The following is a 24,222-nucleotide window of genomic DNA, read 5'->3' as shown; positions in this document are numbered from 1 at the left end:
CTGCAGCTGACAGCTACTGCTTCCATAACCTGGGGTAGCATGGCAGAGAGAAGCCACAGACACCCTCCCTGGGCCCGTGGAATTCAGTTACCAAGGTACGGACGACAGGCCAACCATTCCTGGCAGCCTCCTTCCACCCTGCCGTGTGCCGCTGGCTCATTGTGGCCACCATAGGGCCTAGCCTCTGCCTATCACCTGCTGCTGCAGATGCACACGTCTTCCTTTGTGCTCTGCCTTCACTCATTCTGGTTATGTGCAGCCATGGCTGCACCCCCACCCAATCTCGGCTACCATCACAACTAGCCTAGGGGTCTGGACGGAACACCAAGAGCACTCACACAGAGCTAGCAAAGCTGTACCTGACTTGGCAAAGAAGTTGATGAGGGCATCCGTCTCACAGCTCTTGTAAAGATCTGCTAGCTGGGAGCTACAGTTTAAGCCGAGGTTGTGAATCCGAAGTCTCCGCTGACCCCCGATGGTGGTGTAAAGCACAGCACACTGTGGAAGAAGCAGGGCGAGGCCCAGGTTTGGGTGACCTCCAGCCAGCCTGGCTGCCTCTAGTTTGCATTTGCCAAGCAGTGTGTGTGGCAGGGACCCCTGGATGCCCCACACCCCCACAGCAGAGTGCACGGCTCCTCCTCTGGGTTTCCAGCAGCATTCCACTGGTATGCACTGCCCGGTGGGTGCCGCACGTGCATGACTCCACCTCCACGTGTGCAGCTCCACTGTGCTCAGACCACTCACAGCCACAGCAAGACCCATGGGATGCTCAGGGCTCATGTGATGACGTATGCACCAAAGAGCCTGAGCGTTTGCGACTCAAGAGTGGACATCAGAGCCCCCACTCAGCAAGTCTCAGCCTCTCTGCACCCTCTTGGTGCCACGCTGAACTGGAACCAGTGGCCAGTTAGTGACCTTTTTTCCCATCTGAATTGAAAAGCTCCATGCCTTCTAATTAATGTTACGTACTACAAAACCAAATTCTATTCTACTTGCTGATGATATAATGTGCTCAACATGGTGTCAGAGCTGAGCTGTGGATCCTAACCTGTGCTGGGAGAGAGGGCCTAGGAGGTAAAGTTATTAAACCAGGTCACTAGAGGGACCTGAGTTCAATGTGACTGGTGTCCTTACAGGGAGAGAGCCATGGGCACAGACATGATGACAGGAGGGAGACCGTGTGAGGACAGGGGAACACAGGCCTGGACAGCCCCCAGAACCCTGAGAACAGAGTTCTGCTCTATAACCAGGAGATGTGCACTTCCTGGTGGCTGGAGCTGACTAATGCACATGCAGCAGGAATGGAATGATTCCTAATGGGGACCCTGAGCCCTGAGTGCTCAGCCAGGAACCCGGACCTCGTGAAAGACAGAGTGGGTGAGCCCTAGTGGGCACCCTGGACACTGGGTGCCCAGCACAGGTGCCTGGCTCTGTGCAGGCCAGGATGCTGCAGGCATAGCAGCCACACCTGCAGGCATAGTAGGCTCTCTAGGTGGACCCAGCCCCTGGAAAAGAACTGCATTTCTTTGTGAAGGGACTGTGATCCCGTCTGCATGGGGGCCCCTGATTCTGGCCAGCACGAGCCGTGCTGCAGTGAGGGCAGGCAGGTCACCTGGATCAGGGCGCCACTGTCCTCACTGAGCCTGTCGTCATGCTTGAACTCCACCGTCACAGCCTTGTCACAGTCCAGGGCAGCCATCTCCACGTCTGTGGTGTTGTTCATGAAGACCCCACCAAAGAAGTCTGTGGCTCTGAAACCTGAAGCACAAGGAGGGGTTCTACTGACTGCTCCGCTGTCAACGTCACCCAGATAGCTGAGCACGCGGAGACCTACCTGTGCTGGTCCGCACCCGCATGATGGCATCAAAACCTATTTTCTTCTCCACGTCACTTCTGAGGTCATTCAGGAACTGCTGGCTATCCAAGTGCATCTGAGAAAACAAGCACAGTCACGTGTGGCAGATGGCAGTAAAATACTTGATGATTCTTGTTTTTAAAACATAATTAAAATGGTTCTCATTTTTAATCCTGATTTAGCATATTTATATGCTAAATCATAAGCATAGCTTATGTTTCTTTGGTTAAAGAAAATATAGGACCTTTGGACAGAGATTCTGAAGTTTTCAAATGAAACTCATATCATTTCTTTCATTTTCATAATGGTTAGATGGGGAAATTGTTACTAATTTTAGGGGTTTTGTGTTAGAGGCAAGACTAAGACCACTGTGCCACCCATTCAATGAGGCTGGGGAAGGCGTGCAGCTGGGCTGCTTCCCCCTCCACATTAGGTCAGGAGGGTCCTCCACGGAGCCCGTGGGCCATCTCCCCTGTGCTGCTTCCCCCTCCACATTAGGTCAGAGGGTCCTCCACGGAGCCCGTGGGCCATCTCCCCCAGTGCTGCTTCCCCCCTCCACATTAGGTCAGAGGGTCCTCCACGGAGCCCGTGGGCCATCTCTCCCAGTGCTGCTTCCCCCCTCCACATTAGGTCAGAGGGTCCTCCACGGAGCCCGTGGGCCATCTCCCCTGTGCTGCTTCCCCCTCCACATTAGGTCAGAGGGTCCTCCACGGAGCCCGTGGGCCATCTCCCCAGTGCTGCTTCCCCCTCCACGTTAGGTCAGGAGGGTCCTCCACGGAGCCCGTGGGCCATCTCCCCTGTGCTGCTTCCCCCTCCACGTTAGGTCAGGAGGGTCCTCCACGGAGCCCGTGGGCCATCTCTCCCAGTGCTGCTTCCCCCTCCACATTAGGTCAGAGGGTCCTCCACGGAGCCCGTGGGCCATCTCCCCTGTGCTGCTTCCCCCTCCACATTAGGTCAGAGGGTCCTCCACGGAGCCCGTGGGCCATCTCCCCTGTGCTGCTTCCCCCTCCACATTAGGTCAGAGGGTCCTCCACGGAGCCCGTGGGCCATCTCCCCAGTGCTGCTTCCCCCTCCACGTTAGGTCAGGAGGGTCCTCCACGGAGCCTGTGGGCCATCTCCCATGGTGCTGGCACTCTGCTGTCGCCATGGCAGAGGAGGTTCAGGGGCCACAGCTGAGCAGCCCTAGCACAACTCCTAGTCCTGTGGCAGGCTCAGGCCTTCTGCTTCAACATGGTGACTCTCCCTGACACAGGAGTTGAGAGGAGACGCCTGATCCGTCCCTGGGTGTGCGCACTTGTCAGACTCAGGGTGGCGCAGGAGAAGCCAGCTGCCTGCAGCCTGGGGCCTTGCAGGGCTAGTGCTCTGATCACCTCAGATCTGTCTCCACTCAGATGTGGAAGAGAGCAGTGTAATAAACTGACCCTCCATTTCGACAATTTGAAACAAATATCTATTTTTCTAAACAGTACCTTAAACCCAGATTATTTTCTCCATTATGACAGCATAGGTGGATGTTTAACTCTGAGACTGAATGAGCTCCACCTTTGGCAAATACCAGGCAACACCAAGGGACTCGTCCACTGTGCATCTGTGTCTGCATTTATCTGTGTCTGGTTCAGTGCTGGGCGTGGCTCCCCCACACACTGCGTTAAAGTGGGAGACAGACAACAATGGTGTCACCTACCTGGAAATCGCTGTACTTGTAAAGAGTTCCCCCGGTGAGCAGAGGAACAAGGCCCAAGGAGGCCACATCCACATACTGACTGGGGAAGAGGAAGAGGGTCACAGAGCAGCCATGGGCCACACAGTCTTTGGCCAGAGACTCATAGACACTGGTTTGGGGCTGGAAAAGAATCTGAAGAAAAGTGTGCAAGAATGGAAAAAGAAAAGTCACAAGGTATTTCAGGCACAAAATCTGAGTTTCTGTTGGATTACTATTGAAATTTTAAATGGAAACTGTGTTTTCCAGCTAAGTGAGCTTCAGAAACACTCGTCTGCCTTCTTCTCAAAACCCCAGTGGTGCCGACCCTGTGGTCCTCGACCCAGGGCTACACCACTGCAGGTCTGAGCCAAGGCTGTCTGGAGAGCCCAGCAGCTCTGCCTCAGGCCCCAGCCTGTGCCTCGGGGTCCCACGGCATGTGTCTGTTCTCCGTGGACTCTGTGTTCAGCATCCCCCTGGTTCTTGGCCTCTTATACAGATTATATACACAGAATATGTTTGGGCTCTCATTTATGTGTTTCTAGTAATATAAAAATTCTCAAATTTCTGCAACTCAAAACATTCCTGCACTGTGCAATGCAGGCTTTGACTCCAGAGCCTCTCCCCTCCTGACAGCAGGGCGGGCGGGCTCTGCCACCCACGGCCGGCCTGTACCTTCTCCTTGTCTGTGTTGAGCAGTCTCTTGTCGTCTCTGTTTTTGAGCTTCCCTGGCGCTTCAGCAGTTGGCAAGGAGGAATGGAAGATGAACAGCTTGCCAGGACACTCTGCTGCCTAGAACAGAGACAGGGGAATCTCAGAAAATGCTTGAGCGTGGAGGCTTTATTTTAAGGGGATAGAAGTATGTCAAAATGTACAGGTTGGTTCTGCGAGGTGAGCCCTACAGCCATCTAATCTGTGTTCTCAGGCAGGTACGTTCCCTCCGTGTTACAGGCTGAGAAACTGAGGCTCAGCAAGGCCAGGCCTCCCACGAAGGTTTCCGATGGGCCAGTGTCAAATGCTAGTCTGTGTAGCAGGCACCAGACACAAGGCACAGTAGCAGCACCTTGTCCAGCCCCCAGTTTAGCCTCCAGGCACGTGAGTCCCACTGAGCAGGAGGACGGCAGGGTCTGGATCTGAGTGGCAGAGGTGCTCACAGCAAGCCTCCACAGCAGGGTGAACCAGCTGGTCCTTCAGGAGTGGGCTGAGGGCTGTGGCTGGGGTGCAGTGACAGCTCAGGCCAAGGCAGAGGCCCTGCGGAGGGGACCAACCCATCATCCCCAGAGCACTGGAGGGAAGGCCCAGGCCAGGGAGGACGAGGATCTTGCTGCTCTCAGTGTCAGGCTGCACTGTGTCTTACAGGTCAACCTAAACTCAACGTTAACAACAGAACTTCAGAACTGACTGGGAAGCGGCCGCCGGGGTCCGACTGGCGCAGCCATCGGTGGCTTCACCTCCACCCACCTCCTTGGTGACAACCACCAGAATCATTTGGGTTCCACTGGCCATACCTTCAGCCTCAGCCAGGCCCAAGTGTCACTGCTGTCCCTATCACTGGGCCCTGAGGACCTGCCCTGCATGCCTGAAAACCCCACAGGAAGGGGGTTTCTCCCCTCATAGCTGGTGGTCAGCTCTTGCTAAACCGACTTTAAAGTCGGTCTCACGTAGCCAAGAGCAGGTGCTGAGCTGCAGCCTCCAGACCAGGGCTCGGACCTGGAGGAGCTGCGTGGCCACTGGGCAGTGGGCTGGGCAGGGCAGCCTCCAGAGCCCAGGGCCTGTCTTCAGCTGCAGTTGCCAGCATGCAGAGCGGCTGGTCTCACCTTCAGAGCCTCCATGCCCGCCTGGACCACAGGAGCGAAGACGGCCTCGTTCTCATTGGAGTCTGCAAACATCCCTGGAATCTGGTCCAGCAAGCTACAGGGCAGGAGAAAGTAGAGGTACTGAGTGGCCCACGGGCCTGTCCAGGCCCTGAGAGCTCAGCCACTGGCAGCACAGGCCCAGATGCATGGTGACGGCCTCAGGGAAGGTCCACAGACCCTTCCTCAGGGCAGGGCCTCCCAGCACAGTCAGAACCAAGTATGGGGCCTGGACCAGACACCAACTGCGTCAACTCTGTATGTGCTCCTATTCACCACACTCCTGATCTCTCAGACTGTGAGTTTCTGAAACAGTATTATCTCTTTACAGCACAGAGGTTGGAACCCAGGGGAGTGCTACCTCTGAGCCACACCCCCCAGCTCTTCTTAGTTTTCTTTCTTTCTTTTCTTTTTAATATTTTTTAAGTTTTCAATGGATCCCTTTTTATTTATTTATATACTGTGCTGAGGGTTGAACCCGGGGCCTCACACGTGCCAGTCAAGTGCTCTACCTCCGAGCCACGCCCAGCTCTTCTTACTTTCTATTCTGAATCAGGGCCTCACTGAATTGCCCCGGCTGGCCTGGCGTTTCTGCTCCTCCGCCTCAGCCTCTGGGCAGCTGGGGTGACAGGCGTGCCCACACCTGCCTGTATCTTCAATACTATCACCATGGACACTCTTCCCCATGCAGAAGGTACCTCCCATGCACCCCCAGAAAAAAGGAATGATTCAGAGGATTAAGACGAGTATGATCCACATTAAAGATTCTGGTCCTTTTAGATTCTGGTTCACATTAAAGAGCAATAGGCAGAACACGATGACAGAAGTGTGTAATCCATGTCTTCAAATCCCTCTACTGATGGCAAAACAACACAAAATCAGACAGAATCAAGATGCAGTGCACCCAACAGGTCTTGGCTGTCCTGAAATGATAGGACACATGACATTTACTTGTGAATCACCGACTGGGACTCTTGATAGTTGACAAGGAACCCATCCAGCAGAGGAACAAAGACCTCTCCAATGTCGGTCACCACCATCATCTGAGGCTGGGCCAAGTTGCTCTTCACGTTAAAGAAGTGAAGAACTGTGTGGTAGGTGATAAACCCAACGCGAACTGCAGACGACTCTTCGTGCTCTTCCCTATAAGCAAAAAAACTGTTGTGGGCCTTTCATAAAATGGAATGAGAAGTGTTTCAGTTGGACATATAAAGAATATGTGTCTGAATTTGGGTTTCCTGAAGAAAACAAGGCAAAGCCACATCCTGGGGATGAGGGTATTACAAAATCAGGCAGTGATGAGGAATCTCAAAATTCCAAGGGAAAGCAAAATACATATTATGAGAACACTTGCTCACATTTCTTTTTTTTTTTAATATTTAATTATTTTTTTTTTTTTTTAGTTTCAGGTGCCCGCAATATATTTAATTTAATTTTTTAAATTTTTACGTGGTGTTGAGGATCATACCCAGTGCCTCGCGCATGCCAGGCGGGCGCGATACACTGGAGCCACATCCCCAGCCCACATTTCTTTAGTAAGTGTGATTTTACCTCCATTACTCAGGAACACAGCTCCTACACTCCACCAGGAAAGGATTTGCCCCTCCTGCAGTCCCAGGGCCTCTGAGAGGAGGCTCATTTTTGAACCTATATGTCCTAATAACAATACTTCCAAAGCAATTACATTGTATATTGACAATGTTACTCTTATTAAGAAAGGGCCCTTTTGTGGTATCGTGAAAAAGTAACAAAAGCAGTAAAACTGTAATAATGTGGATGGCTTTAGGAATTTCACAAGGCCTTGGTCTTCCTGAGTGTGTAGATCCTGGAAGGTTCTGGGTGCAGTGTGTGGAGGCAGTGCTCAGAACTGGGTGGTTCATGTACAGGGAGCACTGTCTCCCCTGCTCCCTCCCTAGACAAGGTTAACCACAGGGAGAAACAGAATCCTCTCGTTTCCACTGGCTGCTGCGTCCCGCTCTGACCCAGGGAAGGCCACAGTGTCACTTGCTATTCTCTTTGACCCTTAGATCCAGTGCAGCTCATTTTGCTTAAGACAATTTTTCCAAAGGACCTGGCTGCTCCAATTCCACGTGGCATAAAGAGTTACAAGAAAAAGGAAGATGGAAGAATTCAGATGAGCATTAGACCAGTTTGAGTATCTGCTTCTGCTTTAGACGCCTTGATTTCTTTGATGTTCAGCAGAGGGTAGGCTGACAAGCACTGTGTTTTTCAACTGTGTCATTTATTATCTCCTTCCTTTGCCAACAGAGGGTATTCTTTATGTTGCCTTAGTAAAGGTTGAAATGTTCACAGATTCTCTCAATCCCTTCCACACACACTCAGTACACACTGGCATTCTAGACACTTGCAAAGCTTTCAGAAGTAGGAATCCTCATCTTTTGTGACTATACAGATAGAGATGCTCATATTCATCTCAGTATCCAAGATGTATGACTTCAGGTAATTAGCACTATGCTATACCACACCATGACACCAACCCTTACTACACCATACCAGGTCTACCAAGACATGCCACACCACGTCATGCCATACCAAGCCATACTACACTATGCCAGGTCATACCAGGCCATGCCATGCCATACCAAGCTATACTATAGCAATAGCATGCCATACCATACCAAGCCATGCCACATCATGCCATACCACTCCAAGCCATACTACACTATACCAGGTCATACGAAGCCATACTACACTGTACCATACCATGCCAAGCCATGCCATGCAATACCAAAGCCTACTATGCCATACAATACCAGTCCAAGCCATGCCATGCCATGTCATGCCATACCAAGCCATACTACACCATACCAGGTCATGCCATGCCATACCAAGCCATGCCATACCAAGCCATGCCATACCAGGTCATGCCATACCAGGTCATGCCACACCATACTATACCATGCCAATCCATGTCTTGCCATGCCCAAACCATACTACAGAAACCATTCTCCCTTGCTCTCACGTGCAGAGTCTTCATAGCAGAGTCTTCTTTTGCCCCACAGGCTGTAGCACAGGGGGCAGTTAGGGGTCTGCTGAGGATGACCATACTGGGAGACACTGAGTTGGGTGGCCATCTGGGGCCCAAATTGATGAGCTCATGCACACTGCACAGTGTCCCAGCAGTGAGTGTTGGGCCAGCCTGGCCATGGAATGGACACTGCCAAGCTAGGCTTTGTCCATCTGAGGGACAGTTTACTAGCACACTACTGGGTAGGCCTCCACTTCCCAGTGGACCTCTATCACACAAGGGGAAAGTGCCTAGCAAATCACAAATATTCTCTTTAGCAGGTGGTCTGGAGTCAGAGAGGGCAAAGAGCAAAAGAAAAACAGCCCAGCACAATCCAGATCACTGTTTCCACTGGGCAGGGAAGACACAGGCAAGAGGGAGGAGGCCTGAGGCTCACAGGAATCACTTAGAACCCGAAGGAGCATTTTGAAAAGCATCTGGTCAGTTCCCCTCCCATGAGAAGACACCATTATCTCCACGGGAACATGTTTTACTTTTTAAAAGTTTGTTTAAGAAACCAGACACTGTCCAAACGTTTTCTCCACATTATAACTACCTCATTCAATCATATCCACAGAAGAAAACTCTCAGCCTCCCCTCACAACAGTCCCACCTGCGCTGCGAGGGTACAGCCCGTAACACCTGCTTCCTCTGTCGCCTCCTGAACACCTGCCACAATTTTATCAGAGCAAACTGGACAGAGCAATGCTGAGGTCGTTAGTAAGGAGAGGAACCAGAACATCCTCAAAACACAAACGGCCACACACTTGGCCCAGTAGCTGGGTATGGACACCAGGTGGAATATCTCAAAGCTTTTCTTTCCTGTTCCAAAAAGGTCAGAAAAGTCTGGCAAGTTTGCCAGGCCCAAGACATATGTTCAGACAGAAATTCAAAACGAAGTCGTGAAGCACAGGGCCTTTTCTTTCAAAGGATCAGCTAAAAGGTAAACACACCCTAAGACGTCCATCAGGACCCCAGACTGCTTCAAGAAGGGAGTCAGATTGACAGGGCGACCTTAAAGCCACACCTGTGCGGCCCAAATGCATCCCAGGAGGAGAGACAACCAGACCTACCCCAAGTCAGGCGGGAGGGAGAGGCAGCAGGGCAAGAGCTCGGGTGCCCGCCTGTCCTTTTGGATGTCCTCTGGGGGCGCAACTATGGCCTCACACCTGGTGCCCGGGCGCGGCCAGCACTCCTCCCCACTAGGTAGCAGGTGCAAAGGGAGGAGCTGGTGCTAGTGCAGATGGGGTTGGAAAAAACGGGAGGAGGGAAAGCCCATCATGGAAACTGGAGCAACTCAAAAGTTCAGGCTGAGAACCCAGAGCCTGTGAGAGGATTCCATGATAAAATACACCATTATTCAGTTTCCACAACCTACACGGAGAAAAGACCAGCTCAATTTTTAACCTGATGATAAATCGTAAAAGTGTTCTAAAATAAAGTTATGTTTTAATAATTATAAAATTAGTGGTGTTGTGTGTAAATCATTGATTCACTCTGCATCCACCATAAGACCAGACCCCACGGGAAAGTCAGTGCTTTGGAAGGTGAAGGACAAACTCCATGCTCCTGGCACTGCAGAGTTCCCTGCTAATCTGCAAAGGTGTTGAGCATTGTTACCCCAGCACCTGTTTCCTGGGTTTGTACAGAAGATCACTTTAACATTTCAAAAACTCAAAAGGATGGTGCCGTTTGATCTGTAACTAATTACCCAATATCCTCCTTAGCAAAAGACCTCCACTGGCCGCTGAGTCCTGGGCGCTGGCCCAGTTAGCCAGCAACCCTGTGGGGTAGCAAGGAGGCAGGTCTGACCTTGGAAGCCGCTGCAGCACCGTCTTCAGTTCCTCACAGATGAGCTTCACCAGCCCACTCTTGATGTTGCTGTATGAAACGTTGATCATGAAGATAAAGGCCGGCGGGCTGGGAGGCTTGTTCTTCTGCAGGAAAGCAGACAGTGCACATGGTGAAGACCTTTCACATCAAACTCACTCACTGCAGACCCGCAGGTCTTCAGAAGGTTCACTGAATATTTAGGAGGTAACATCAGTGGAATCAAACCATGTTCAAGAAGAGAGTCTGATGCTGCAGGAGAGATGAGGCAGCAGCTGACTCGGGACCTGACTGACTCTGCAGCTCTGTGACAGCTGGCAGACCCCCAGACTGAAGCTGCTGCAGGAGATCTCACCGGCCGTGTCCCTGTTTAGGGCTCTTACAAGCTCTGCTTCAGTTGCACTGATAGGACATCAGACACTAAAATCTAACGCAGAATTTAAAAATAGCACCACACTGTTGAGCGCGTGCTCGATTTATTTCATATCCATTGTCAACAGGGCCTTTGTGTGTCTGAAACGTCACTGTCCTGAAGCAGCTGCTATGGAACGGTTTCAGGCTGTTTGCCCCCCGGTCTGGCTCTGGTGCTCAAGGAAGTGATTCCTAGTGGGGGTTAGGAAATAGGCAGACCAGAGAGCCACAGGCAAACAGCTTCCGCGACCTACCCCAGAGCAAACACCAGCTCGATTTCTAACTTTATGATAAACCATAAAAATGTTCTAAAATAAAATCATGTTTTAATCATATTCATTCTGCATGCACTACAAGGCTGATAGGATGCTGTTCTAGTAGAAGTACTTCATTTTACTAACGTGCTTTTGCAGTACTGAGTCTGAACCCAGAGGGGCTCTAGGTCCCAGCCTAGAACGTTTTATCTGGAGGCAGGGTCTCCTAACTTGCCCAGGAAGGCCTGGGATTCTTGGTCTTCCTGCCTCAGCCTCCAAGAAGCTGGGGTGACAGGCATGCCCGGCCACCCCTGGCTAAAAGTAGTTCACTGAAGGTTTCAGGGCACAAAATGTAAGACTTCATCCCTTTGCCACACCCAAAGTCAAGAGGCAAAGGAACCTGCTGCTGACACACGGGTGCTTTCCTGGCAGGTGGCTCCTGGTCCTGCCTCCTCCCTGCAGCACATCTGTGCTGACTCTCGCTGGGTGAGCACGCAGCCACTCCCATCAGTGAACCCGCCTCTGTGACGAGCCCGAGTGTCCTCCACGCCTGCCCTCTCCTCAGCCAGCAGCTCCCTCTGGGCATGCTCCTGGTGCCAGCCTCTCGCTCCACAACACTCCCCAGTGGCCCCTTTCCCACACGCATATCAGAAGCTGGCAGACAGTGCAGGTCTGACCATTCCCTTCCCTCAGTCATGGGGACCCTTTTTTCCAGAGTGATTTTTCCACTGTGTTTTGTCACAGCCTCCCTCTTAACGCCCTGGAGTCTATCTTTAGGCCACTGTGAGGGCTGCCTCCCGGGCTCTCCTAGCCTCTGAGCTCCAGGCCAGTGTTCCCGTGAGCTGCCGCACAGCCCCAAGCAAGGTCTGCGGGTTTCAGAAGCTACAGTTACCCCAGCACCTCCTGGAAGGAAGTTTCTCAGAGCATGCTTTCCCAAACTGGAAGGACCTCCCATCCTACTCGCCACCTTGCAAAACCCAAAGTTAGCCCTCACTTCTTTCCTCTAGAATTGGTTTTAATGTAGTAAAATGAATAGATGAAACTCAGTACTTCTTCAGCATGCAGGTCAGTGGTGCCAAGTGCTCTCACATCCATTTTCATAACTCCTCCAACTTGCAAAACTGAAACTGACCCTGCAGCCCCTCCAGGGGCTGGCCGCCATTCTGCTCTGAACCTGTGGGTCTGGCCTCTCCCGGCCTCATGCCACCTGGATGTGCAGCATGGCCCTGGCCTGTGGCTAGGTGCTCCACTCAGCACCAGACCTGGGCCTTCGTCTGCTTGGCAGCACCTGCCAGAAACTGCCTCTCCTTGAGCTGAGCGACACCTGTGGCAGCTCAGGCCCCTCCATCTGCCCACCCACCCACCCACCCACCGGGGCACACGGCTTTGCTCCCCCTTGGGCCCTGGTGAATGGTGCACTGGAAACACCTGCTCACAATCTCAAAGCAGGCCCTCTTTGAGATTCTGCTTTCTGGGTTTTTAGGTGTATGGCTGACCACATGCAGCTCCACTTGTAGTGTTGGAGAGATTGCCAGTCAGCCCTCATGCTCCCGGCTTGGACTTCTCTCCCAACCCATCCTGCCCTTGCCTCCAGATCTCCCCTCACCACATCCACTGCAGTTGGAATAGCCCACCCGAAGTGGCATGGATCATAGCGTGCCTCCTCCGAGGTCAGAATGTCCACAGCCAGAGAGCCCAGGGCAGGGCGTGCCACACAGGGTGCTCAGCCCTGCTGCTGGAGCAAGCAGGCGTGGGTGGACAGGCCAGAAGGAGCAGCTCACTGTCCTATGAGCCCCTCCTCATGCTCCTCAACAATCTGCTTTAAAACCCAAGAGACCAAAGGTGTGATCTCAGCCAGTGGGAACTGAGAGCTGGGCCGTGTCTCAGGCACACGTCCTGGCACCTTGCTCCTCGGACACCTGCCACGCAGAGCCTGGTGGGCCTCCACCACAATCTGTTGGCACAGGTTCTTAAAAAGGCTTGAATCTGAGTAGCTGAGGCCAGCTCTCCAGGCCTCAGCCCTGGTCTCCTCGCACAGTGGTGGCCAGGGGGTCGCTGAGAGACCCACCCAGAGCACACATAGACTAGGCCCTACCACAGTGTGTGCAGAAATGCCAACTTCACCATCTTGCCTGGACATTAAGACCGACTGAGATGAGTGGGCGACATGATTATATAGCTCTCCTTTCAATGTGTGTGTTGAACACACACCCACAAAGCAGACAAGCTCCTTTCCATGATTCAAATCCCTGTGTGAGCTCACTGGTCTACATCATTTACATCTTAAATAATAATTGAATTGAAAGATCTTTACAGCATATTATTATTTTTTTTTTTATGAACTCTACCTGGAAAAGTAAAAGGAAGAGCAGGCTCATAAAAACTCTTCAAAATGTACAAATTGGATTTGGCTCCTGCTTCCCAGTGGGTTTCCACCAGTCAGACAGCCCCCTGCAGCAGTTTGAAGGTACCAGGACTGCTCTCCCAGTGCAGGTCTGCCTTCTGCCTGAGGTTCTACCAAAGCATCACGTGGAGCCTGCATGGCCTGTGGTCAGAGCTTGAGACCAGCGTGGTCAGACTTATCCTACAGCACAGATGTCCCTCCACCAGCTGGCGTGACTCTGCTATTTGGTTAGAACAGCACATGCTTATGTGTTGCCTAATGATTCTCCTGTAGTCAACAGCAGAAAGGAAAAAGAAAAATCACTATCCAATCTAATTGGGCTGTACTTCAGGACATGCTTCTTTCCTAAAAGAAAGCATTTGTACCAAAATTGTTTTTCTATTTTTCCAAATATGTTCAAACACTACAGCATTTTAAACTAACAAGACATTTTTCTTTAGCAATTAGGATCTATGTAATGTAGTTCAAAATGATGATATAAAACACTAAAATAAATGAGTAAGATATGTTCATTGAAAAAAATTTAAAGAGCCAATTAACTGGAAAAATTTTAGTTTTGAGAAACATTCCCTATCACCTATTCTCAGTGTGTGGACTGGTCCCCCCAGAAAACACCCCTGGGTCCATTCTGTGGGCCAGAGGCTGCTTCCTGGGAGTCGGCACTGCAGATGTTGTTTGTGGAAGGAAGTGAGGAGCAGAGTGAGGAGGACACTTCTCCAGGTCACACAGGCTGCTCCAGCTACACACTGAGACCTGCATGAGACCCAGAGGTGTGTTCAGATCCCCGGACGGTGGGGAAGTTCTGCCGGGGGCCCCCAGTGATATCCTCCTGCAGCACTGGAATAGAAGCCTGCCTGCCTCCCACCCCCCACTCATTAGTCCACTCACCACTCACTCATCCACTCAGCCATCCACTCATCCATGCATTAATTCACGCACTCATTCATTCAGTCCAGTTACTCACTATTCATTCATTCATTCATTCTCATCCACTGGCACTCATCTCTCATTCACTCATTCATCGACTGACTCATTAACTTATTCATTAATTCACCTATTCATTCACTCACTCACTCACTCATTCATTTGTAAACTCACTCATTCATTTCACGTGTACCCTCAAATGTCTACCTGTGCCAGTCACTGGGAAATATCACAAAGATGATTGGGCCCAAGGATGTTAGAATACACGAGGCAGGCAGACAAGCAGGGAGACCTGAGCTCCACGGGGAGAAACGCTGAGACAGCCATCCAGACCTAGCTCTCTGAGGACACAGATGTGGGACCACACTGCCCACACGAGGACAGCAAGTGGTGTGCCGCACGGACGGACACAACGTCCCGCCAGGCAGCAGAGCTGGGGCAGCAGTCTCCCAGCGGGGAGCACACAGGTGTGAGAAGGACAGCAAAACACGCTTGCCTAAAAACACCTGTGTGAATGTGAGCCACCAAAGGGCAATGAGTTCAGCACATGTGGTGAGGTTGTTCAATGGCAGACAGAGCTGAGGGCAGTTTGGGGTCCCAGAGTCAAGGGCTTTAACAGGAGGCAAAATATTTTTAACTTACATTTTTAGGAAAAAAACAACAACTAAAATTGGTTCACGAGAGGCCACTGGGAAGGGAGGCCATTGGGAAGGGAGGCCATTGGGAAGGGAGGCTTATGGGTATATTTTGGAGCCAGGACAGCGGAGGCCATGGCCCCAGGCCCCTGAGGCAACAGCTGGAGAGAAGAAAGGAGACACAGGGCCAGCAACGGTCCTCGGAGTACATGGCTACACTCTGGCCTTGAGACTCCCGGGGCAGAGGCCCTGGGGGGCCCTGGTGGAAATGCTGCACTAGGAAGTCAGCATGTTCTGTCTAGAGAAGACAAATATCATTGCTCCCTCTTTCTGGCACTTCAGCCATGGTCTGGCCACTGGATCGGGCTGACCTTCCAAAGGCCACATCCCTGACTCCTGCCTCGCTCCAGAGCCCCTGGTGCTGCCAGAGCCCGGCTGAGCTAGGCATCAGTCTGCACATGGCAAGGTTGTTTACCTGAAGGTGACCTCGATGCACACCCACTCCAGCCCCGGGAACACTCACCCTGCAGTAATCCAACGTGGCCACGTACTCATAAGACCCCAGCGAAAGCTCGGGCTTCTCATAGTGGTCCAGTCTTCTCCCAAGGTGGTCCAGATGTTGGAAATAGAATGGTGGGACTGACAAAAGAGAGGAAAGGAAAGCTTCTGTTTGCATGAACACAAATGACTCAACGAACTCTCCCACTGTATTACAGGAGGAAAGGAGTTCGTGTAAGAAGAACATGTTTATGGCTGGAATGCAGTGTGTCCCAAATGCCCACGCCTTTTAAAGCACTCCTGGGAAAGTATGAGGATTTTCCTAAACACCTCTCGGCTCTTCTATGTTATTGAGGACATGTATGATTTGGAGCAGCCTAAAAAAACAGGATAAAAGTATTTTTGATACAGCACAACCCCACATTGCAAAAAAGTAACTTAAAAAAAGGTAGCTCTAGAGCACTTGCCTAGCAAGTGGGTTTGATCCTTAGCATCATATAAAAATAAATAAAATAAAGATATCGTATACATCTACAACTAAATTTTAAAAAAAAAAATACTGTTGTTTTTAAGTCTTTGCAACCCAAATATTTAATGGTCCATATTTAATTACATCTTTCTAAAAGAATTTGGAGATTTCTATTTGAAATTTCAACATACCTTACAGAGATAAACCCTGGTTATTTTGATTACTATTATCTACAATACTTTTTGCATTTTGATTAAGAAATGTCTTCACAGGGGTGGGTCTGCATGGTGGTCTCCCAGCATCTGGCTTAAGAGTGCAGAGAATTGCTGTTTTTGGAAAGACTTGGCCACTGATATATCAGCAAAGATCTCTGGCTTGATTCAAAGGGCTCGGAAGGTCAGTTTGGAAGTCATTCTGCAGCTTGCAACACTATGGGTCACACACTGAAAACTGCACAAATAAGGCCTGGAATCTGTGGGAAGAGCCCGTGGCCGAGTGAGGCCGGAACAGCATTCAGGAAAGCTGTGCAAACCGGCTCCAAGCACCTGGTGAGAAACACTTCCACGTGTTGGAGCCACAGAGAAGGTGCTCACCTTGGGGCAGCAATCCAGCATTGAGGAGCGTTCACTTGTGAAACTGACTTGTGAACCACCACAGGGCTGTTTTCCAAGGTTGGACTTATCAAGAAACCATCGGAAGCATTTTTCTATGCTTACCATATCATGGTCATTTCTTTTAAAAATAAGCTTTATACAATTCATATTTACATGTGGATCTCTGAATCTGGAAAATCCAATGCCTTATCAATATTATAGGAGTGGACACTGTAGGTGAGTTAGGACAGCTGTGAACTACTGTTGGTTACATGTGGGTGACAGGCAAGACCCGATGACTGGCTGGCTTGGGAAGTGTGGGACAGTTATTCCAGCCCAGCAGGAGATTCATTCACCTTCACCATGTATATGTCGTGTGAATTTTTTTTTTTACAGTTAATTTTGGCCAGGCATGGTAGCACATGCCTGTAATCCCAGCTGCTCCAGAGGCTGAGGCAGGAGGATGGCATGTTGAAGGAAGCCTCAGCACCTTAGTGAGATCCTGCCTCAAAATAAAATAAAAAGAGCTGGGGCTAGAGGTCGTGGTAAGCACCTGCCTGGCATGCATGAGACCCTGGGTCCAATCCCTGGTACCTCAAAAAAATATAATTTTGTATCAGCAGCATTTCATATTATCTAACCCTTTAGTAGACCAAAGCTCAAGTCACATCACTAATCACGCACTACTCTATGGCCAGTCCTCCCGCGTGCCTCCTAACATCCGTCTCCCTGGTCATCCTGCTGGGGAGCACGCAGGGCATCCCGTCCAGCAAGCCTCTGCCTTAGCCCTAAATGAGGAATGAGGGGTTAGCACAAATCCAAGGGAGCCCAACTTCCCCACAGGGCCACAGAGTTGAGCCTAGTAGGAATAACACCACTGGAAGATGGTAGGGAGTCTCCCAGGAGGGGTGCCGGGTGGCACCTGTGCATGGAGAGACAGGATTCTCAGGGGCTTTTCCCACCAAAAGGTGCTAGGCCGCTGAGGGCCCTGAACTAACACTAGAAGCGAGGCAGGGAGGGGCCGCCCAGTGAAGACCCCAAGGTTCTGTGTGCTGGAGACATTTATGACTACCTTCCAGGGAGGCCAGGGCTGTGTGAAGGCACTGCGGTGCCAGAGCTTGGAGCAGAACCTCAGCCAAGGGCGCAGAAGGCCTTGGACTTCTCAGGACTTCCTCCAAACTAAAGTACAAAAGGCTCCTGAAATCCAAGACCAAGACAGCATGGCCAAGGACCTGGCAGCCAATTTCATCCAGGCTGAGCGCTGGAAGGAGATCTTCCTTGAAGGAGTGCAAGGCTGGAGACCTCTGGACCCTGGTCTTCCAGGACACGTGGCACCAAGCAGATGTGCAGCGGGCAGAGGGGCCAGAAGGCCCTGTCATGTCCTCCCCATGAGGCAGACCAGCCACTCAGCTTCGCAGTGGGACAGTTTCAAGAACTGACCACGGGTCTTAGGGGAAAGACTTTCAAGGCCAGTCTCTGGCCTCTCCGTTGGACAAGGTCAGGGACTTCGTGTGACTGTGGAGGGACATAGGACCAGTGGAGCTCCCCCACAGAGAATTCTAGACTCCAAGAAGCAAGACCCTGGCCACAAAGGCAGAAAACGGAGCTCAGCAGCCCTCAGAGTGCCCACGCTGAGGGGGACATCCAGGCAGACCAGGGCCACTCATCCTTGGGTCCAATCCCAGGGGTGGTGTGTCCACAGTGGTAGGAGCAGTGGAGCCCAGAGAGGACCCCCACGCCAGTAATCACCACATCATCAAAAACGAGCTGGGACCAATGCGGGAATGCTGCCAGCCAGACACGCTCAGCGCAGGCAGTGTAGGCACACTCCGCACAGCTGTCTCACATCCCCGACTGAAACTGGAAACAGGATGACTGCGGCAGGTGCTTCCTGATGTTCCCCCACGAACAAGCACAGGCCTCTCCCCGAGGGAGCACATCCACAGCGTCAGACCCTCCCATTCCTGAGCTCTTCCTAAGCCAGCAAGCTCACTCAAGACAAGAGAGAGGTCCCCTGAATGTCACCCGGAGCACGGGTGGGACCTCATCTGCCTCCAGCCGGAGCTCGGTGGGGGGACTGGGATAAAGCCGCCCCACCTTGAGTTCATAACTTCCACGAGGGCTCAAGCAGCCACCTAAAGCTGAGAGGGACGTGGATGTCCCAGACACCAAGTTTCCAGGGGAATCCCGAGAGGTCACTGCGATGCGGAAACCAGCTGCAGTCTCCCAACCAGGCAGCAGAACGCCCTGTGGGTTTAAAGGAGGGCTTCCCCAAAGAGCACTCCACTGCCGCTTACCTTCATTCACACAGCTGCAGAACCCACACTGGTACCTCCTGCCGCCCTCGATGAACTGCATGAACGGACACATGTAGGCCTTGCACCTGTTGCACCTGACTGGCCCGCTCTCTCCATGGTCCACCAGGTACAGGGGTGTCTAGCAGAAGAGGAAGGCAAAATGAGGCCACAGGTGCAGGGGCTTCTCGGCCCGATCATCAGCCTAAAAGTCTTCAATAGCACCCACCACGGGGCTCTTGGACACTGAGCCTTTGCTAGGACAGTAAAGAAGCCTCACTTGATAACACTGGAATTCAAAGAAATACCCAAGGAAAATCAATTTAAATCTCATTGATGAGCTCAGGACCTCTTGTTTATAAGCCCATTGTGTCCGTGCACGCACACACACACACACACCGGTAGCGTGGAGACCGACAGTGTCGTGGTGCTGATGACACCATCGTGCTCTCTCTAGAATGTCCTGCACACCGCACCACGCATTGCGCTGCCTCTGTGTGACTTCGGATGAGAAGGCGAACTGGCCCTGGTTTTGAAAGCACTGGTGCCGCAGGGCAGCTGGCTGTTCAGCCACCTGAAGCGGTAGTCAAGCCCGTGCCTTTCTCATGCTGGGACACCTCGGCCTTAGTGGTCACTGATGACAGGCCCTGAGGCTGGCACACTCTCCGCGGCTGGTGGTGCTCTGCCAGAACCGCGAGCACATGCCGCCTGCTTCCCCGCAAACCGGGGGCAGGAAGTGCGGTGCAGGAACAAGCGCAGCTCCCAGGTCAACTGGCCTCTCACCTCTGTCCCCTCGAGTGAAACCAGGACCTTGTCACCCTACAGATCGCCTCACAGCAGGGTCTTGAGAAAAGCTTGAGACGGGCAGGTCTTGGCATGTCAACTAGATATTCGTGAAGATGAAAGATAAACCAGGCTGCGCTTCAGTGGAGACCTGGAGAGCAGGAGGCAGGCTGCGGGTCCTCAGGCCCTTTTCTACTAAAGCCTTAGAAAACCGAGATCCGCTTTCGATTTGCACGTTCCATGTGAAAACTGGTCCCCGGCTGAGGGTGCAGAGGAGTCGTGAGGCTGCAGAGTGAGTGAATGAACACACACAGGCCTAGTGCAGCACACAAACGAACCAGAGGAGGGACCGAGATGCATGCAGAACTGCCCAAGCCTCAGCACCGTTCCCTGCTCCCTGCAGGAGGCAGCAGGACGGGGTTTCCTTCCAAATGCCTCTCTTCTTTTTATTTTTTAATTCTTTTTTTGGTACCAGGGATAGAATCCAGGGGTGCTTAACCACTGAGCAACATCCCCAGCCCTCTTATTTATTTATTTTTAAAAATCTGAGACAGGGCCTCACTAAGTTGCTAAAGCTGGCTTTGAACTTGAGATCCTCCTGCCTCAGCCTCCCAAGCCACTGGGATTAAGTCATGTTCCAAGGTGCCCAGATGGAGTGCGTCTCTTCCAACCCACCCAGTTCCACGGCTCTGGTGCTCCACGGGAGGATGGAAAGTAAAGGAGATCAAAGAAGGAAGCTGTGCAGGACGCAGCCCTGCCCCAGCATGGATGGCTGGGACAGCAGAGTGTCCTGTCCTCCCTGCAGCCACTCACTTGCAAATGTGCATGTGTGTGTAGCGTGCACGTATGTGTGCATGTGAGTGTGTACATGTGTGCATGTGCTTGTGGTATGGGTGTGGATCCAGTGCCTCAGCATGCTAGACGAGTGTCCCCCAGAGCCACACTCCTGAGACAGAGTGTCTTGACCTTTATCCGGAGGGCCACAGCTGGGTAAGTGTGAGACGGACGTGAGGTCCCCAAAGCTAACCTGACAGTCACCATAAAACACTATCCTAAAACGGATCTTGAAGACAGAAGCTACCTCTCAGAGACTTAGATGTGACCTACCAGTTTAAAGTGGAGGGGCAGAGTAGATTCTTAGACGTGTCAGGAACTTGCTCCACATGCACATGTTTGTTGTACTCTGCGCGTTTATACAGAAAGACATGAGGTGCAATGAACCCACTGTTATGTGTGAACTGTAAGGCACCACTTAACACGGTTTAGAAAGAAAGGCGTAACGTGACAAATGTCTGTCCTCTTAGCTGGGGACAGTAAGACATGACCTGGTGAGAGGGGAGAAGATGGAGGCACAGAAAACAGACTGGGAACCGTGGGCTCTTGGTGGAGAACAAGGGCAGTGGGCAGTGGGGATGGTGCACGGGGTGGGACAGCTGGGGACTCCAGAGCTGCGGCCTGTGCTCTCCAGGCTCAGCCAGGCACGGGAATCCTGCAGCCTGCTTTTACCCTCACCAAGTGGGCTTTCCTTACTGTTTTTTTTCCAAGAGTTCAAAGGCTGATCAAGTCCCTGAGAGACTTTAGAAAGAAAATGATGCAATTATGAGCTATATAAGCCAGAAGTAGGGGAAGGAGATCCAACTTTTTCTGTCACAATTTGCTTAAAGGCAGCCCAACCCCAGTGTGAACTGTAGAGAGCCAGTCCCGGCAGAGTCCGGCTTGCAGAACTGAAGATGAATGTCTGGTGGCCCACTGGACATTCCCCAAGGCCCACAGGACAGCACTAAGAAGGAAGGGCCTCCACAGCCGAGCCACGCCTCTGCCCAGGCTGCTAAGTGCCAGCATTTCTTCTGCTTCTGTTCTTTTGCAAAACCCATGATGGACAGGTGAACAAGAGGGAGCACATGTTTCACAGGAGGGCAGCAACTCCTAAGCACTCTGACAAACATGCAGAAGAAAAGATGCAAGTCAAAAATTTCTACAAAAACAAGAACTCAGGATTTCCTGGCAGAAGCCAGCCTCTCCACACACAGACTTAGGACCCTCCTGCACTCACACTCATTACAACGTAACACACTGCACTAAGAGAAGCCAAGCTGAGCCTCACACCACACAGCAACACGCCCTCATGCATCTAGAACACGTGCACTGGGAGGAAACCGTGGATAGACCTGTGACTATGGACTCAGCTGCCACGAGACAGCACCAGGTTCACAGGACCAACCACCCTGGGTTCCATGACCACCCTGGACTCGGGAGAACTCTCAAGGCAGCGGTCAAAGCCTTGAGGGAGTCCCGCGCCCTGCGTTTCACTCCGTGGTGCAATGGACCCATTAAGACAGACGAACAGAAAGTGGGGCAGGCAGTTTCTTTACACCTGTGGGGCTGCACTTGACAAGTGAAGAATTACATCCAGATTATGATGGGCTACTTGCTAGTTCACCACTGGCCACAGGGCCACATTCGCCCACATTTAAGAGATACCTAATTAACAACACACAACAAAATTGAAGGCAGAACACATTTAAAGACATATTAGGCACCTAAGAAAACAAGACAAAGCATCACATAAACCCCTTGCCATGGGCACATTGTCCAGACCCATGCAGGAAGACATAAATTCACATTTCCAAAGGCTCACAGGATAGCATTGCAGAGGAAAGGCTTCTGAGGGGGCAGACACAGCCCAGATTGGCCCCAAACTCATAGGTTATTATCATGACATGATTTCCCCTGTACAAGGACCCTAGAAGAACACACTTTTCAGCACAACACCCAGTGCATCGCAGCCTAACACCATGAACACCCACATGTAGCCGAAGACGTCCCCCATCAACCTCGCTGCATGACTACACCTCCCCACGACCCTGATGCATGACAGAATGCCGGGATAACCCCCGTGGATGCAGGGGCAACTGGGTGACACCTGTATGTACAGGGGGTGTCGGGATGACAGGCACATGTGTGGGGCACCGCGTTGACATGTGAGTGTGCAGGGGACACCAGAATGACACGTGCGTGTGCGGGGGGGGGGGTGCCGGGGCAACACGTGAATGTGCAAGGGGTACTGGGCTGACATGTGAGTGTGTGGGGGTGCTGGGATTCCATGCATGTGTGAGGTGCCGGATGACTCATGCGTGTGTGGGGGTGTGGAATGACACACACAGCTGTGTGAGAGCAGCATACAGGAACCACAGACACCACCTGCACCAAGGCAGCACCAACATAATCACGCCCCGATGAGATAATCCACAGACCAACACCAACAAGAGGGGATTAGAATCCAGGAAGTGATTTCGTCACACTGAAGAAACAACTTTGTTCAACGTCTATAGGAAACAACAGCCATCCATGTGACCAGCCTGCACTTCCACACACTGAGGAACACATTCAAGGAAACCCTGCCGCTGTGTGCAGCACTGGGAACAGTAGCAAATTTAGCAACTTCAGGGTCAGAAGAAGCAACAATTCAGGGACCTAAGACAAACCTATTTATTTTCAACCATGGCTGACTGCTTTCCAGCAGCCAAAAGCATGGACAGTGGCTGTATCGTCCACTTCAACCCAGCAAACTGCTGCTCCAAAAACAGGACGATGGACACAAATGCCAAGAACAATTCAGCTGCCACTGAACCAAAGGTGGCGACACAGAGACTGGCTCACACTCTCAGGTACTGTGAGCACCAAGGGTCCAACACCAGGCCCAGACACAGCACCATAGAAGGTGCTGAGCAAGAAGTCAGAAAGAACACAAGGCAGGGTCCTCTCCCCCCGACAGCCTGATGGGCAAGCAGCGGCACACGCTGACCCCCGGGCCTGGAGTGCTCGGGGGCAGGAGACGCCACACCTCATCACCCAGCATGCAGGCAGCACAAGGCTGACACGGCACCTGTCCACAACGTGTCACAAACACGCAATGACCACGAACGTCAACCCTGAGCAAAGGAGACCGTTGTGCACACCACCATGCAGTGAAGGAAGAAGGGGTACACACAGGGTCACGTTGGGAGACTGCCCAACCACAAACTGATGCCACATCACAGACCAGCAGCTGCTCCTGCACATGTTGGGACACAGGACACTGTGGACACTGTGCCACACACCAGTCACTGAGGGCAACATCACAGTCACACCCAGGCCAGATGCTTGTGTTGTCACAAACTCAGGAAATGTAAAGTGAACAAACTGATCAACGTCACCCTGATGTCACCATGAGTGGAAAACCTAATCTCACCTATTATGCCCAAGACATCTCCTGAACCATGGCATGGTAGAATCCAAGGAATTCTGTGTGTCCATCTGACACACAAGGACACTATTATTGACACAAGCAGGAGGAACTCAGAACAGCCCCGGATGTCTTCCACAAACAACTGACTGTTGTCAAGAATTCAATTCAGCTCACCAAACATACTGTTGCAGTGCTAAGTGCAAATTCCACTGCACTTGAAGAAGATATTGAGGGCGTGCCTGCAAAACGTATGGTTTCCACTTTCCTGGGAAACCCTTCAAGCAAACATACTGTGCACAGGTTTGTGGTCTGGTGGGAACTGCTGAATCAGGACTGGTTGATAGAACGCACCAGCACAGTTGAGGCTCATCTAAAAGGAATATGCTCACTACTGTAACAACACTTGGGATACTATTTGCTCAAAACTTGCACCATCAGCCTCTGTACAGCATCATGTGGAAAGA

The 24,222-nt window shown here is 51.7% G+C and overlaps 1 protein-coding gene across 3 annotated transcripts in view; it reads right to left on the bottom strand.

Annotated features, from left to right (window-relative positions):
- Positions 1 to 24,222, bottom strand: part of Sec24d (SEC24 homolog D, COPII coat complex component) — a 68,477-nt gene that overhangs the window by 16,985 nt on the left and 27,270 nt on the right. For all 3 annotated transcript variants that reach the window (XM_046447117.2, XM_046447118.2, XM_058580127.1), the window contains 10 exons: positions 18,751 to 18,889; positions 15,417 to 15,532; positions 10,248 to 10,372; positions 6,359 to 6,550; positions 5,372 to 5,465; positions 4,230 to 4,346; positions 3,540 to 3,710; positions 1,835 to 1,931; positions 1,613 to 1,758; positions 360 to 498 (listed from right to left, as the gene is read on the bottom strand). In XM_046447117.2, the coding sequence (XP_046303073.1) occupies positions 360 to 498; positions 1,613 to 1,758; positions 1,835 to 1,931; positions 3,540 to 3,710; positions 4,230 to 4,346; positions 5,372 to 5,465; positions 6,359 to 6,550; positions 10,248 to 10,372; positions 15,417 to 15,532; positions 18,751 to 18,889 (1,336 nt within the window). The remainder of the gene's footprint in view (positions 1 to 359; positions 499 to 1,612; positions 1,759 to 1,834; positions 1,932 to 3,539; positions 3,711 to 4,229; positions 4,347 to 5,371; positions 5,466 to 6,358; positions 6,551 to 10,247; positions 10,373 to 15,416; positions 15,533 to 18,750; positions 18,890 to 24,222) is intronic.

Source organism: Marmota monax, unplaced genomic scaffold, assembly GCF_021218885.2.
Source record: "Marmota monax isolate L192 unplaced genomic scaffold, Marmota_monax_Labrador192_F-V1.1 WCK01_AAM20220418_F8-fsc00400, whole genome shotgun sequence".
Classification (NCBI taxonomy): Eukaryota; Metazoa; Chordata; class Mammalia; order Rodentia; family Sciuridae; genus Marmota; species Marmota monax.
Note: the sequence above shows the minus strand (reverse complement) of the source record. Positions and strands in the feature narration are given on the sequence as shown.